Source organism: Tenrec ecaudatus, chromosome 2, assembly GCF_050624435.1.
Source record: "Tenrec ecaudatus isolate mTenEca1 chromosome 2, mTenEca1.hap1, whole genome shotgun sequence".
NCBI classification, from domain to species: domain Eukaryota; kingdom Metazoa; phylum Chordata; class Mammalia; order Afrosoricida; family Tenrecidae; genus Tenrec; species Tenrec ecaudatus.
The window spans coordinates 33,538,984-33,556,595 of NC_134531.1; the positions used below are offsets into that span (position 1 = coordinate 33,538,984).

General features: G+C 42.5%; 1 protein-coding gene across 1 annotated transcript in view; it reads right to left on the reverse strand.

Annotated features, from left to right (window-relative positions):
- The window catches only part of PRLR (prolactin receptor), a 245,733-nt gene that overhangs the window by 30,363 nt on the left and 197,758 nt on the right, over positions 1 to 17,612 (reverse strand). The window contains exon 3 of the mRNA XM_075540927.1: positions 8,693 to 8,800. Coding sequence (XP_075397042.1) covers positions 8,693 to 8,759 — 67 coding nt within the window. The 5' untranslated portion in view covers positions 8,760 to 8,800. The remainder of the gene's footprint in view (positions 1 to 8,692; positions 8,801 to 17,612) is intronic.

Here is a 17,612-nt window from a genome sequence, read left to right on the forward strand (position 1 = left end):
AATGTTTTCAAAGGAACTTTGGCTTTTTCCTTCAGCACCATCAGTTCTTTATGACAGGTTACTTTTTGAAATGGCTGAATGCTGACCAAATCTTTTGACACTATGGTTTTTTTTTTCATTCCTTCCATCTTTTTTTTTTCATTTTCAGGATTTGTTTGAATATTTCCTTGAACTAAAATGCAGCACCCTGCTCTTTCTCAGTGTTTTAAAGAAACAGGGTCAGCTTATTATGAAGGGAGAAAGGAAATGCACACGTTCTAATTCCATCTTTTCTCTCAAATTGTTCAAGATGCACATGCATTTCTTGTGTATCATGAAATAAGGTTATTTGATATCATTATCAGAAGTTGGCTATAAAACTATCAAGTTAGATATTTTCTTTGATTTAACTTTTATTCCCCAAATAATTTTGTTTTATTTATGAGTTTGGTTTTTTTTCTTTGTTTTAAAAAAAATCATTTTATTGGGGCTCATGCAACTCTTATCACAATCCATATATACATCAATTGAGTAAAACATCCTTATACATCCTTATACATCAATTGAGTAAAACATCCTTATACATTCGTTGCCCTCATCATTCTCAAAATTCACCTTCCGCTTGGGTTCCTGGAATCAGCTCATTTTCCCTTTTCCTTCCTCCTCCCTCCCTGCTCCCCCCTCCCTCATGAAGACTTAATAATTTATAGATTATTATTTTATCTTATCTTACACTGCCTGGCGTCTCCCTTCACCCACTTTCCTGTTGCCCATTCCCCAAAGAGGAGGTTATATGTAGATCCCTGAGATCGGTTCCCCCTTTCTACCAGTCACTTCCCTCCCGGTATCGTAACTCTCACTGTTGGTCCTGAGGAGTTCATCTGTCCTAGATTCCCTGTGTTTCCAGATCCCAACTGTACTGCTGTGCATCCTCTGGTCTAACCAGGTTTGCAAGGTAGAATTAGGATCATGATGGTTGTGGGGGAGGAAGCATTTAAGAACTAGAGGAAGGTTGTGAGTTTCATTATTGCTACACTGAACCCTGAGTGACTCATCTCCTTCCCACTACCCCTCTGCAAGGGATGTCCAGTTGTCTACAGATGGGCATTGGGTCCCATCATGCGCTCCCCTCATTCACGATGATATGATTCCCCCCCCCCTGCCTTTATTGTTTGAAACCTGGTCCCCTCGGCCCTTCATGATCACACATGTTGGTGTGTTGCTTCCATGTGGGTTTTGTTGATTCTGGGCTAGATGGCCACTTGTTTACTTTCAAGCCTTTAAGTCCCCAGATGTGATATCTCTCAATAGCCGGGCACCATCAGCCTTCTTCACCACACTTACTTATGCACATATTCGTCTTCAGCATTTATGTGGGGAAGGTGATCACACAACAATGGTTTTTGTTCTTTGGTGTCTGCTACCTGATCCCTTCAACACCTTGTATTCACTTAGGCTGTGTGCTTCCTCTCTATGGGCTTTGTTGCTTCCAAGCTATATGGCCGCTTGTTTGCCTTCAAGCCTTTAAGACCCCAGACGCTATACCTTTTTGATAGCCGGGCACCATCAGCTTTCTTCACCGCATTTGCTTATGCACATGTCTGTCTTCAGCGATCATGTCGGGAAGGTGGGTGTCATAGAATGACCATTTAGCTGAGCAAGGTGCTATTGTATTGAGGGAGTGTGTGTGAGGAGACCCAATGTCCACCTGCCACCCTACTACTGAACCTATAAATATATGTACATAGGTCTATTCACCCCATAATCACAATTCCATTCTAAAAACAACTCAAACAATTCTAAAAAAAATTCTAAAAAAAAAAAAGCAACCAAAACAACCCATACAAAACTAAACACTAGATTTAGGATTAAGATCTTCAGAGAAGAAAATGGAAACAGGACAAATGATCTCTGTTTTTCTCAGCAAAGTCCTGTTTTCATTAAAGTGGCTAGGGGCGCTAAATCCAGGTTGAAAGATCATGGAACTGGAGTGACACTTTACAGCTGATGACATATCTGCAGGCCTTTCTAGAGGTCATAATGACAGTAGGCCATGATAATTCTCCAGAAGCCCCAACAGCCTGGGTTATGAACACCTGGAAATTGAGCAAATGACACACATTTCTGTTTCCCGTGGTTGAGGCTTCAATGATGCCTCTTTGTGGCATCTGTCACCTGTTGGTTTTGTTTGCAAACCTCCCCTCTGCTCAAATCAGGGAGTATAGATAAAGTGCTTGAATTTTGATAGCCAGTAATACCAAAATCCATCAGTTAAATTCCAGTCAGCGAGGTTGTCTACAGATATTTCTGCAATTAGCAAAAAAAAAAAAGCTCATCCGGCAAAGAGTATTTAAAGGTCACTGAAGGCTTGTCAGGAAGACAGGAAGCACCACACATAACATGGGGATGTGAACTGCGCAAGCCATTCCAGCAGGAGAGGTTCTCCTTGCTGCGGTACTGAAGAGGCCATTTTTGGATCTCAACACCTAAAAAGCGCTCAAGGACTGCGCTAAAAAGAATGATGCCAATCGTTTCATAGTCAGCCTTCTGAGGGCAGTTTCAGTTTCCATGCTAAATTCCAAAACTTTTTGGCTTCTATCCTTTCTTCTGCATGAAATTACCAAATAATCCTATTGTATCTGCTTGCATGGGAAGGAAGTCTGACCAGAAGAACAGGAGTCTGTTGAAAAGGGGCTCCATATATGCTATGAAAGATTTTCCTACTGGAAAATCCTCGTATCTATAGGACCCCATCATGCAGCTTGTGACACCTAATTCTTGTTCAGATCGGAGATGCAGGTGGTGCAACAGTGGCCACACTGAGGGCTGCCCATATGTCCAACACAGCCTAGTCTACTTCCTGTGAAGCAAGCCAACAGCATCATAGACTTGTCTTTGATGCAGTATTTGCTCAGCTGGCTTCTATAATACTTCCATGATATGATTGCTGAAGACAAAGCGGGTGCATAAGCAAATGTGGCGAAGAAAGCAGATGGTGCCCGGCTATCAAAAGATATAGTGTTTGGGGTCTTAAAGGCTTGAAGGTAAACAAGTGGCCATCTAGCTCAGAAGCAACAAAGCCCACATGGAAAAAGTACACCATCCTGTGTGATCAAAAGGTGTCAAAGGGATCAGGTATCAAGGATCATCAGAACAAAAAAATTTACCATAGTGAATGAGGGGGGGATTGCGGAGTGGAGACCCAAAATCCATTTGTAGGCCACTGGAGATCCCATTGCAGAGGGGCCTTGAGGAGGAGACGAGCTAGTCAGGGTGTGATGTAGCAACGATGAAAAATACAACTTTCCTCTAGTTCCTAAATGCTTCCTCCTCACCCCTCCTCACTATCATGTTCTCAATTCTCTCTTGCAAGTCTGGCTCGACCAGAGGATGTACACTGGTACAGATAGGAACTGAAAACATAGGGAATCAAGGGTGGATGATCCCTTCAGGACTAGTGTTGTGAGTGGCGATACTGGGAGGGTAGAAGGAGGGTGAGTTGGAAAGGGGGATCTGAATACAAGGATCTACATGTGGCCTCCTCCATGGGGGATGGACAACAGAAAAGTGGGTGAAGGGAGATGTCGGACAGGGAAAGATATGACAAAATAATAATTTATAAATTATCAAGGGTTCAGGAGGGAAGGGGAGCGGGGAGGGAGGGGAAAAATGAGGACCTGATGCCAGGGGCTTAAGTGGAGAGCACATGTTTTGAGAATGATGAGGACAATGAATGTACAAATGTCCTTTACACAATGGATGTATGTATGGATTGTGATAAGAGTTGTATGACCCCCTAATGAAATGATTAAAAAAAAGAAAATAACTCTGACTTGAACAACAATAAAAATACAGGTTCTGTCTGTCGATGAGACATTGGAGGAAGCTGATGTTTTCGTTGCTCTCCTTGTTGCCCCAATCGACATGATCTGCTCACTCCTGGCAGGTACTCCTTGAAGACTCAAGCGCAGGGCACCACCATGTGATCCTCCCACAGAGCCCCATTGTACTACAGCTGCTTGATGGGCTCTAGGTTCAACTCATCCAACACTTTTCCCAGGAAGCTGTTCAGGTAGCAAAGTCAACCTTATGCATGCAGGGCAAAATATCGTCCAGAGCAATTTTCTCCAGATCTTGCCTCATGATATGTCCCAGGGTCACCTTGATCACTAAGTCAGGGTGGGGGGACTCCTGGGACAGACGGACCTAAGTGTGAGTGGTTAGGCGCTGGGAGCAGGACTGGAGATCTAGCGACCTGTGGTAGGCTAGGGTTCCGGAGCTACCCACTATGGGTTCAAGGAAAAGGGAAAGTAAGTAGTCTGCAACTCTGGGGATGGGAAGTCCCATTCATCAACGAGAGGGAGTTTCACTAGGGCTCTACGATCCAGCGCTGGGCTTACTGGATAAGGAACCAGAGGGCCCGTTTTGGAGATGTGGGCTCACACAACCATTGTGGTGCTCCCAAACACTCGCATTTCTTTTTGATGCTTCCTCCATCATTCACTGTGTTGCCCATAGAATCCTTCAACATTACAACTCAAGGCTTGAATCTTTTCTTGTATTCTTTCAGCTTGAGATATACTGAGCTGTTCTTCTCTTTTGGGTTTCTAACTCTAGGTCTTTTCATATTTAATTATAATGCCTTTTCTTCTTAAGTTCCCCTTAAACACTTCTGTTCAGGTCTTCTACTTCATTCCGGCCCTTCACGTCATCTTTGCTATCAAGAACAAGTTCCAGAGTCCCTTTGGACATTCATTTTGATATTTTCTTTACTTCCTTGTCTTTTTAAGAATCTTTTGTTTCCTTCATGTACGATAATGTCATTCTTTAACTCATTAAGTCTTCTATGATTAGTGTCCAACCTACTCTTGAAATGGTCTCTAAATTTTGGTGGGATAGACTCATGGTCAGATTTTGGTTCTGGTGGGCTTGTTTTCATTTTCTTTAGCTTCAACTGAACTTAGACATGAGCAAATGTGGGTGTTTACCATAATTCCATCTCTAGCCTGGTTTTGGTGGATGATATTGTGCTTTGTCATTGTCTTTTTGTCCATTTGATTTCTGTGTACTCCTTATAAGGAGCCCTGGAGGCATTATGAGGTAAGCATTGGACTGGCAACCAAAGGGTTGGAGGGTCAAACATAGCAGCTGCTTTGCAGTAGACAGTTGAGCTCATCTGCTCCTGTGAAGATTTACAAACTGGGAACCCCGTAGGGTTGTTGTGAGTTGGAATCCACTCAGTGGCAATGGGCTTGGTATTCCACTTGGTGAGGCTCATGAATATAGTTGTTGTTTACGTTGCTGAAAAGAGGTATTTTCAATAAAGAAGTGGTGAGTCTTACAAAATTCTAGCATGCGATCTCCAGCTTCATTTCAATCACCAAGGCCATATTTTCTAACTACCGATCCTTGTCTTGTTTTCCAACTTTTACACTCCAATCACAATTATACAGCCCAAATAATAATAACAATAAGTAATAACTATTTATAATATAAGAACAAGGGTTCCTGGGGGAGCTGATATCAAAGAGTTCAAGAAGAAAGAAAATGTTTTGAAAATGATGATGGCAGTATTATACAATTATGTTTGATCTACTTGAATTATGGATTATTATAATACCTGTAAGAACTCCAAATAAAATTATTAAAAAGAAAGCATTGTTCTTGGTGTCTTCATTTGTAGGCCTATTCCTGGGGTTTTGGGGGCACTGATTCAGAAAATTGCTTTGGATTGACAGCACCAACTGAGGTTTCTCAGATGTCGTGTTTCACTGTATTTTCAGCTATTGAGTTATTACTTTTTCATCATAGTTTTAAATATAAGAAGAATTCTGAACCACAGATTACAGGACAAGAAAAAAAAGGTAAGCGATATTTGCAAAAGAAGTAAGCATTAAGTCACTTCCAAGGGAAGCTGCATATGAACCCATCCATGGTGGCTAGTTGGTTAAGCATGAGCTGCCAATCATAAAGCCGGCAGTTTGAATCTACCAATCACTCTGCAGCTTTTAAAATACTTAAATGTTTGGAAGCTCAAAGGGCCAGGTTTTCTCTGTCCTATAGGGTCACTTTGAGTTAGAATCAGTTCTATGTGAGTTTTTCTTTGTGGTACAGGAAACTGCACTGTATTCAGAGACTACAAATTGGATACACAGCTTGAGAAGAATAGAAAATTAAAAAGAAAATGGGAAAGGCACATCTACGGAAGGCGTGAGGCCAATTTAGAGGGTTGAGATGTAAGACTTTATAGCAATTTTCATAAATATTTTGAAAATCTAAATTTTTCTTCTTCAAATTATGCAGCAAACCTTTCTCATGGTGACCCTTATAGGGCAGGGTAGAGCTGCCCCCGGGGGTTCATGACTCTGTACATGAGCAGAATGCTTTGCCTTTCTTTCTCTGAGGGGCTGGTGGTTTCCAGCTGCTGAGCTTGCACGTCACAGCTGTTTCTGGCCCCTTTGTCAGACACCACATTGAACTGCCTACTATTCAGTTCCCAATAAAGGTGAAGTGATACTTGAGGAAAATTCCACATTCATGTAATTTGCGCTATTTAAATATATCAAAGGACACCGGTGAAGTAGAACTGGACCTAAATACTTAGTACAACATATAGTGCTTCGCGAAGGCCACTCTTGCTCAGTTTTACTTTGCGTGCCTTCCACCCCAAGGGGGTCATCTTGTGGCATTACGTTAAGCAGTGCTCTGCTGTGATTCCATAGGTCGTCAGTGGCGAGTCCCTCAGAAGTCGACGGCCTAGTCCTTCTTGGTCTGGAAGCTCTGCTGAAAGCTGCTCACTGCAGGTGATCCCGCTGGTGCTTGGAATACCGATGGTACAGCTTCCAAGTATCACAGCAGCCTGCAGGCCACCACAGTGCAGCACCCTCATAGATGCGCCATGGCTTGGCTATGAACTGCCCGTATTGTGTAAGAGTTGAACGATAGACGGTGTGACCGAGGTGATGACAGAAGCAATTGCTGACGTGGTTCCCTCATCTCTTCTTGGCTCTCAAGTCAAAAAGGGAGCAACTATCATGGGGAGTTTGCCCTAATGCTGCTGGGCTGGAGGAGGCCAACCACCTCCATCTGTACACCTCTGTGGACGCTCCTTTTGTCTAGCTAGATACCCTAGCATTTCACTCCAGGAAGTCAGGAACAGAAAGGAAAGCTTTTGGATGTTGATCTTAGCCTCTCAGGGAGCCTTCTGTTTTCTCCCATGCTTGCCTTAAATCCCCCCGGGTTCGGGCCAATGCTGGAGTGCCTGCTGAGCACCGGGCCAGAGAGTCCGAGTTTGGACAAGAGCTCAGGGAGGGAAACAAGAGTGGGGAGAGGCAAAATCAAGAATAGCTGTGAGGCAAGAGTGGCTAGAAAGTAACATTTAATGGAATGACATGAAGCAACCTTGAACTTGGGCTAAGGGTGTGAGCTAGAGCTGAGCTAGGTTCAGGCTCAGAGCCCGGCTGAAATCCATCCAGGATTGCCAGGTGGCAGCTCTGCTAATATGTACAACATGACTTATTCTGGAGGGAAACATTTGTTTCAAGATGATTTCATAGGATGAAGAAGTGTTGAGAGTCATGGCAAAATTCTATGAAGAAAAAAAAAATTCCATGAAGAAAAAAGGAATGGGGGTGGGGGGAGAGTGTGTGAAGCATAAAGATACATTTATTTAACAACATCAGAAAACAACTATAATTCAATAATGGGCCTTCTCAGAAGTCAATTAGGATTACTTTTGATATTTGATTACTGTTTACTTAGAGTTTCCCTTATGGACTTGACTTTGTATCTCTTTCTGAAAGCTCAATTCTTTCATAGGTCACTGGTTATTAAGAGTACGGCAAGAAAAGTCAATTGGGGATGGCAAACCCGTGAAATGACCATTAGAATTCCTGTTGACTCTGTTGAGAGCAGACAGTTAAAACAAACAGAATGTGTCACTGTCCTTATAACATGTACAGGAATATGGCGCCAACCATGCTTTTACCATATGCACGGGTGTATACGTGCATCTCCCCACAGGGTCTATACACAGAGAAATACACACAAGTATAGAAGGACACTGACACACACACAGGCGCACACATAAAGGCATTTGTACTATGTATGCACACATGTGCATATACACAGATATTAGCACACGTATGCATGCACATTTAGAAGAATACACATGCAAACACATAATTGAAGGATTTGTACTCAGGGATGTACGGGAGTTAACACACATACACAGGTACATACACAGTGAAACACAGAGTTGTGCACACACAAGCAGACACATGTCTTTAGCCGTGGACTTCATTTTCTTGATTATCACTGATATTCAACATTGCCTCCACCTCTTTGCCACCATGTCACAACAGCCCCTCCATCCCTTTACAAGTTTTCAAGACTCTTTCACTCAGGGTGGAAGCAACATCACTGTCTTCAGTTTACAACAGCTCCTAGCTAACTGAGCAGCAACCTGAACTCTGGGTTCAGAGCTGGTTCACTCTGCTTTCCAAATGAGGATGGAATCCAGAGCCCAGGTAGACGATGCCGCACATGCTCAAACATTGCAACTACATATAATGGCAGCAAAAGGCACAACCATCCCCGCTCCTCAACTGTCCGCAAGAGGCCTGCGATGCCCTCACCCTTGCCCCACGCCCTAAACCCCATCTTGAGAAACACTGACAATCACAGCGAGCACGGCCCGCCGGCTCTTCCTTACCGTTCAGCAAATCGACGTTGGCAAAAAGCAGCAGAATAAAAACTGCGAGCGCCACGTTCTCTTCCATGTTGGCGTCCTTCCTTCTACAGGCAGCGGCTCAGAGGTTCACTGCAAGAGAAGGGCAGTCTGCTCAGGCACGTTCCCTGCTTTAGTCTGGGGGATTGCCATGGACCCCCTCCCTGGCCTAATGGGAATGGCAGAAACAGGAGCAGGAAAATGGAACACCAGAGGATGGCTTGGCTCAGAAGCCCTGGTTCGTACAAGCTGGGGAAAATTCCCCCAGCAGAGGTCAGCAGTGACCATGTAGGGAGTTCAAGGGAGCTGGCAGCAGTCAGCTCCTTTGCACACATCCCAAGGAAAAATTGTCCTTTGTCCCCTGCAGTGCCCCAGAAATATATTACCCACTCTACGTGACACAGCACATGCAGAACCATCCCAAGAGAGCTCTGAACCACTAGCCCCAAATCAGTGTCCTCAGTAAGACTCACCCAGTGGGGATGCTATCCACTGAAGGCTTAGGTCAGGGAGGTTCTGAAAGTCTTCTGGACTAAGGACATGGTTGTCCACCAAATAGTATATTCTAGTATGGCTCTACATCACACCGTACATGCTAGTGTGGATATATACCACAGAGTGTATTCCAGTATGGCTCTACACCGCACAATACACTCTAGTGTGGATATATACCATAGTATGTTCTAGTATGGCTCCACACTGCACAATACACTCTAGTGTGGATATATACCATAGTATGTTCTAGTATGGCTCCACACCACATAGTAGTACACTGTAGGATGGATATATGCCACATAGTACATTCCCTGTGGTGTCTTTCCCTTTTTGAAAAGGCCCATAAACAAGAAGTGATAAACCTGAGCAATAATTTAAATCCTTTGGGATCAGAGTATAAAGTAAATTCTGAATCTACCTGCAGGGATTAAGTATTTAGAGCAGTTTTAAAAAAAATTTTTACCCATGGAATGAGTTTCAAAGTCTAAATGACCTTCTAATAAAATATTTTACTTTATTTTAATTTTTACAACTGAAACAGTGATAGAATTATTTTCCTTACGGTAAGAGAAATCCAGATCCTTAAAGAAAACAACAACAAAAAATAGCAGTGAAATTTAGGTCTCTTCTGTAATTATGACCTTTACTTAATACCTACAGATCAAATAAACAAGTTAGTATTTCATGAAATAAAAAAACCAAATTAATGCATATAAGAAATCTGCAACTTAGAGACGTAACATAACAAACATTGGTCAAGTGGGTATCTATGCTGTCATCTGCATGCTGGTGCCTACGTGGTGAAAGGAACCCCAATATAAATTTCTATTAAGCATTGAACCAGTTTGAGCAGTTCCTACACAAAGTGTCTCCAGAGCTGGTTTTAAAAAATCTTTATTAATTGGAAGTTAATAGATATATGATATCATGCCCAAGTTTAATCACATGCAGCAGAATTGTCCATTGCTACCACAATCAGTTCCGAGGCATTTTTTTCTTCCTGGACTCCTTGACATCGTCTCCTTTTCACTCCCCCCACTCCTGGGATGCATCGCCCCTGAAACCCTTGTTCTACTTGCTGTCCCCCTAGGTTCATCAGTCCTGAGTTTCATTTACTGAAAAACATGTAACACAACTTCAAGAGGAGGACCTCCATTGACATAACGCCTCTGAGGCACACCCTAAGAGGAACAAGCAAAAATAAAAGGGAAAGAATGTCTGCCCCAGGTTTGCTGGAATAATACCTATCTTAGCACAGCGTACAGGGAATGGCTGCAGCAAGACCATGTTTGTCTGCTTCCCAGCAGTCCCACGATCTTGGTATAGCTGTTTTCTGCTCCTCAGACACCATGCATTTCCTACTTGAGTCCTTCAGTTACAAATGTGTCTGAGGTAGAGTCCAGTTCGCCCTGTGGAGTTTTCACCTGCGATCTCACTGATGCCACCTCTGGGGCATGCTGTGCACCTTGAAGATCCAAGCTTCAGTGTCCCAGTGTTCCACGGCACCCAGCCTGGGTCCCAGGGTTCAGCCAGAAGCCTGGGTCAATGTGGCCCATTCGGGGCGTGTCACTGAAGACACTCCCCCACTAGGGTGCCCCAAAGCATTTTCAGTTACTCTTCCCCCAACTGGAGTTTGGTTCTCCCTCTTTTCCTACCAACAGACAGGCATTTGTGTCCCCCCAGGCAGGCTTGCTCCCTTTCCCATCTCCCGAGTTGTTTTTCCCATCAGGATCCCTCATCCCTCTGATAGGGCTGTCTAGCCTGTCTGGGGACATCATCCTAGATTTATATAGCAGCCACTCAGTAGATAAAATCCCCTTCTCCCCCCTTGACCATTTGACCCCAGCTGATGTGAGGCTCCCTCTGGCCAAGTGACCTTCAAAATACTTACCTGGAGTGGCTGGTGTATGGTTCGCCGACACTGGCCAGACTCTCTACCAGGCTGTCTGACCCCCCCCCCGCCCCCCAGCCAGAGGACTGAAAACCCTTCATACCTGAGCTTGTGCCTGTTCTGCTGCTTGTTCCTATAGCAGTGGAGTCATACTGTAATTGTCCTTTTGCGATTGACTAACTCCACTCAGCATAATGTCTTCTAGATCTCTCTGTGTCTTGTGGTTTCATTACTGTTTTTTTAGGGATGCGTAGTATTCCATTGTGTGTATGTACCAAAGGTTTTTACTTTTTTAATCCATTCTTCTATTTATGGGAATTTAGACTGTTTCCAGCTTCTTGCTATTGTGAACTGTGCTGCAATGACCATGGGGGAGCACATGTCTGTTTGTGCTCAGTTTCTTACTTCTTTTGGGTGTATGTCCAGGAATGGTCTTGCTAGATCATATGGTATTTTAATTGCCATCTGTTTTGGTATCACCATATCACCTTCCACAGGGGCTGTCTGTATTTATGAGTCCACCAGCAGTGGATAATAGTTCCAGTCTCACCACACCCTCTCCAGTATTTGTTGTTCTTAATTTTTAAAAACTGGGCTACAGTTATGGGTGTTAGATGGTATCTCATGGTTATTTTCCCTTGCATTTCCTGGATGGCTACTGACCAAGAACATTTTGTCATGTGCTCATTAGTCATTTGAGTGTCCACCTTTGTGAATCTTCTGTTCAGGTTCTTTGCCCACATTCTCAGAGGTTATTAGTTTTTTGTTGATGTTGTTAACTAGTAAAATACTGTAGCTTTTAGTAATTATTCTTTTGTTATGTCATTACTAAATATCTTTTCCCAGTCTGTGGACTCTCTTTTTATTTATTTTTTGAAGTATTTCGATGCACACAAGTGTTTTATTTTTAATAGGTTCTATGCATCTATTTTGTCTCCCATGGCGTGCGTTTCCTTTATTATCTCTGAAAGCCCATGGATTCCCTGCACTAGGGCACTTAGGTTTGTACCAATTTGTTCATTGGTGATTCTGGTAGCTTTGGATTTTACATTTAGGTTTTGATCCAACTTGATTTTGTATTTGCGCAGATATGGATCTTGCTTAATTCTTCTGCAGACAGATATTCAATTTTTCCAGCCCCATTTATTGATGAGGGCATCTGTTTCCCATTGAATGCTTTTGGTGCCCTTGTCAAAAATGAAGCAACAACAAGAGATCTAAAAGTTGATGGTGAGTAGACCTGGTGGGATTTGAACAACTGAAATGTATCCAAGAGGAATTACTGAAAGCCGAGTGGAGAGTGAGCATGATAGTGGGACAGTAGGAAGGTGAAAGGAAATAGAGGTAAGAAGTAGGAAGCAAAAGCTATTTATAGAGGTACAGCTATAGGCATGTATATATGTAAATACATTAATTTATAATGAAAGATATAGAGGCCAATGCACATATATTTATATACCAGACGGACTTTGGACTTCTACTCAAGGCCTTCCTAAATGCAAGAACACTTTTTCTAATAACCTGGCACTCTTTGATACTCACCTTCCCAACACAATCACTGAAGACAACATGGGTGCATAAGCAAATGTGGTGAAGAAAGTGCATGGTGCCCAGCTATTAACAGATATAGCATCTGGGGGTCTTAAAGGCTTGTGGTTAAACAAGCAGTTATTTAGCAGGGAATCAAATAAGCCCACATGGAAGAAGCACACCAGCCTATGTGATCATGAGGCATTGGCGGGATCAGGTATGCAACGATCAAAAACAAACAATTATATTGATGTGAATGAGGGGTGTTGGAGTGGAGACTCAAAGCCCATCTGTAAACAATTGGATATTCCCCACAGAAGGGTTACAAGGAAGAGCTGATTCAACCAGGGTACAGTATAGTACTGACGAAACATACATCATTCATCTAGTTCTTGAATTATTCTTTCCCCCCACCCCCCTACTATGACCCAATTCTACCTTACAAATCTGACAGGAGTATGCACATTGGTACAGATAAGAGCGCTCAACACATGGAATTCATGACAGATAAGACCCTCAAGAGCAGTAGTGTGAGTAGTGATATCATGAGGGTAGGGGGATGGTACAGACTAGCAGGGGTGGAGGGGTTGAGAAAGGGGGAACCCATCACAAGGTTGGATATATAGCCAAACCCCCAGGGGTATGAATAACACAAATATGGGTGAAAGGAGTCAACAGACAGTGTAAGACACGAAATAACAACAATAATATAGTATAGGATTCATGAGGGTGGGAGGGTGGGGAAGGGTGGGGTAAAAAGAGGAGCTGATACCAAGGGCTCAAGTAGACAGAAAATGTTTTGGAAATGTTGATGGAAACATATGTACATGTGTGCTTAGTACAATTGAATGATGGATTGTTATAAAACTTGTAAAAGCTCCCCCAATAAAATGATTTAAAAAGAAACCAGTTGTCTGTATGCAGACGATTTTATTTCTGGGTTTTCTGTCCTGATCCATTGGTCTGTGTATCTATCATTATACCAGTACCAGGCTGCTTTGACAACTGTGGCTGGATATTGGGCTTTGAGTAAAAGAGATTTTAAAAAATATTTGGGAAAAGGCTCATTAATCTTGGTGCATTTCAAACAAAACACAATAGGTTGGACAAACAATGGGGCAAGTATAAGTTCTTGAAAACACATGACTTAAATTTCCAATTATTTTTTCATCAAGGGAAGAAAAGTCAAGGGTACCCATCTCAGGGAGGGTAAGGGTTGGAAAGGTAACATGGTTTGTTGAACCCCTCAAAGACCAGTTTTCGCCTACACCTGCTGACCAGAGAGCGTTCTCATCTGCTGAGTGGAAACCAGCTAATGAAACCTTTGGGAGGGTTTTCCTCACTGGCTACTACGCTATCAGAGGCACACTGAGAAACAGGCTCTGATTATCAGTGTCGATAGACTCTCAAACAAAACTAAAAATGCACAAACAATGGAAGAGAAACAAGACAACCAGGACTTCAGAAAAATTAAACACTTAACCCCAAAGAGTAGAACAAAAACTGTGGGGAATTTTTTGGCAATGACATATCTGATAAGGGACTAGTGTCGAAAATTTATAGAAAACTTCAACAACAACAACAACAACAACAACAACAAAACTCACAACAGTTCCGATTTAAAAAATGGGCAGAGGATATAGAACAGGCATTTTACCAATGAATAAATATTGCAATCATTAGCCATTAGAGAGAAAATAATAATGACATATAATCTCACTCCAAAGTGGAAAAACAAAACAAGCCCAGAGAACAAGTGCAACCTGTCGAGATTTCTTATACTGCCAGTGAAACTAAAATGGTACAAATGGGACATGTGGAAAAAGGGACAGAGCTTCCTTAGAAAGTTGGAAGTAGAAATACCATGTGATCCAGAAAAACCCTGGATAGGCCTATATCCTAGAGGAATATGAACCATGATGTGAATACATGCACATCCATGTTCATGGTAGCACTATTCACAATAGTAGAAAGATGGAAACAACTTAAATGCCCATCGATGGATGAATAGATGAACAAACAAAATGGATGTACAGACACACAAGGGAATGCTACACAACATGAAAGAATAATGATGGCTCTGTGAGACACCTCATCACCTGGAGAACATTATGCTGAGAGAAATGAGTCATTCACAGAAGCACAATTATTTTAGAAGGCCAATACAACAAAAAGTCCAGAGAAAGTTCATACAGAGAGAAGCATTCTTGGAAGGTTATTGGGGTGGGAGGGAAAGGGAGACTAAATCACTAATGAGAGGGAAAACATGTATTAACTTGGGTAAAGGAAAGCAATATACAATAAGGGGAGGTTTGCAAAGAATGATAAAGGCCAAAGAAGAGACGGAGAAGAGCAAAAGTTTAAAGGTCACACAATTAAACACTATCATAAACAAAATCCTGTAATCACAGTATTAACAGTAATCTACAAGTACACACACACAGGTATACATACACTCACACGAAACAGGGTGGGAGGGCAAATGGAACTACAACTACAATTATATATACGTTTGACAGACAATATCTCTCTCTATATACTACATATGCTGCAAATGTATCCAAGGCTATAGTAGAGCATGTTGTTGTTGTGTAGTATGTTTAGACTCATAATAACCGCATATACAACACCACCACCACCCCTGCCTGCTGTGCGACCAGTCCTGCACCATCCTCAGCACCACTGCTGCAGCCACAGTACACCCATCTCTTTCAAGGTCTTCCCGTTTGCTCTGTCCTACTTGACCAAGCATGATGTGCTTTTCCAGAGACCAGTCTCTTTTGATAACACGAGCAAAGTACACAAGACCAAGTCTTGGCATCCTTGCTTCTAAGGAGCATTCTGACTGTACTTCTTCCAAGACAGATTTATTTGTTCTTCTTGTAGTACACAACATTTAAATATTCTTCACCAGCACCATAATTTTAACTCAGCGATGCTTCTTATTCATTGTCCAGCTTTCACAGGCATATGAGGAAAGTGGAAATGTCAAGATTTGGATCAGGTGTACCCTTAGTCCCCAAAGTGACATTTTTGCTGTTAAACTCTTTAAGGAGGTTTCATGTAGCAGATTCACCCAATTCAATGCATCATTTATTTTCCTGACTGATGCTTCCCTGAATACTGATTGTGGATCTAAGCAAAATGAAATCCTGAAAACTTCAAACTTTTCTCCATTTATCTTGATGATGTCTATGGGTTTAGTTGTGAGGATTTGGGCTCTCTTCACTTAGAGTTGTGATCCATTCTGAAGACTGTAGTTCTTGAACTTCATTAGCAAGTGCTTCAAGCCCTCCTTATTTTTCAGGCAAGATTGTACCATCTGCATATCACAGCTTGTTAGTAGCCTTCCTCCAGTCCTGATAGAGTTCTTCAAATAGTCCAGCGATTATTTGTTCAGTAAATAGATGGAATGAATATGGTGAAAGGATGCTACCTGAGACACACCTTTCTTGACTTTAAAGTATGCAGTATTCCCATGTTCTCTTCTAGTAACTGCCTCTTAGCCTATGGAAAAGTTCTTCATGGGTACAATGAAGTGTTCTGGATTTCCCATTCTTATAAGTACTATACAGGTTTTGTTATGATATCCTCAGAAAATACATTTACACAGTCAACAAAATACAAATAAATACATTTCTGATGTTCTCTGCTTTTATCTGACAGCAACAGTGGGCACTGCTAGTTTCATATCCTCTGCTTGGATTTCTGGTAGCTTCCTGTCACTGTCCTGCTGCAGCCAGTTGTCAATTATATTTAACAAAGCTGCATGTGCATGTGATATCAGTGATGTTGTTCAATAATCTTTCCACTCTGTGTGTCACCTTTCTTTGAAACTGACACAGACATGGATCTCTTCCTGTTGGTTGGCCAGTCTGTCTTCCAAATTTCCTAAAATAGACAGGTGAGTGCACCTAGTGCTTCATCAGCTGGTTTAAGGATTTCAGTGGGCATTCCAATGAATCCCTGGAGCCTTGGGTTTTGCTTTTCAGTGAGAGTGGAGGGGTAGGTGGGCCACTCCTAAGTCAATCACAAATAAAAGAGGACTTTGATTACCATGTTTAGCTTATATTGATATAATTCCTCATTGCCTGGGCACTTGATGCCTGAGAAAGCTGGAGCCTTGTGAACAGAAAGGAGTCCTGGTTAAATGGTTAGTATGCTCAGCTGCTAACTGGAAGAAAACAGATCCAAGTCCATTACTTCCCAAAGCACTTTGGAAGTAGTGAACTAGGGACAGACTTGGAAAAAAAAATCAAACACTGGAAGTCCTACGGAGCACGGTTGTAGTTTGATACACGTGGGGTTGCCACGAGTTGAAATCAGCTCGTTGTGCACGGGTCGAACTGGTGAGCAAAAGAAAAGGCGAACTATGGCTTTTGGAGAAGCAACCATCAGTGAACACCAAACTCAGTCACACTGGAGTGGTCAACAGAGCAGGAGGAGGGAGTGTTTGCTTACCCTAAGGCAAAGACTCTACAAAAAAAGACCCCCTAACCTCTTCACCCAGGTCAAATGTTTCCATTATTGTTTCCATGGTACCCAAATAGCACCCTCCCCCCACTATTTGTCTGTCAGTTTGTCATATTGTGGTGGCTTGCATATTGCTGTGATACTTTAAGCTGTATCACTTGTATTCCAAATGCCATAAAGGTCACTCAAGATGAACAGGTTTCAGCGGAGCCTCCAAACAAAGAACAGACTATGAAGAAGACTTGGCTCCCCACGTTGGAGGAAGGAAAATCGTATGCATACCTTCAAAACCTTGTCAGATACTGGAAGCCGAACACTCTCAGAGATAGTGCAGAGGGAAGCTGCTCAGGTCAGAGGATACTCGAAATGTGACTGAAGAGGAGCTGATTTCTTGGATTGGAGTTAACCATGGTGATGGGAGTCAGGTAGAGCTTGTGGGAGAGGAGCCTTGGGACCTTCATTGGCTCACAGGGCACCACTAACTGTAAGGAGAAACAGCTGAAAAAATCTGCTAAT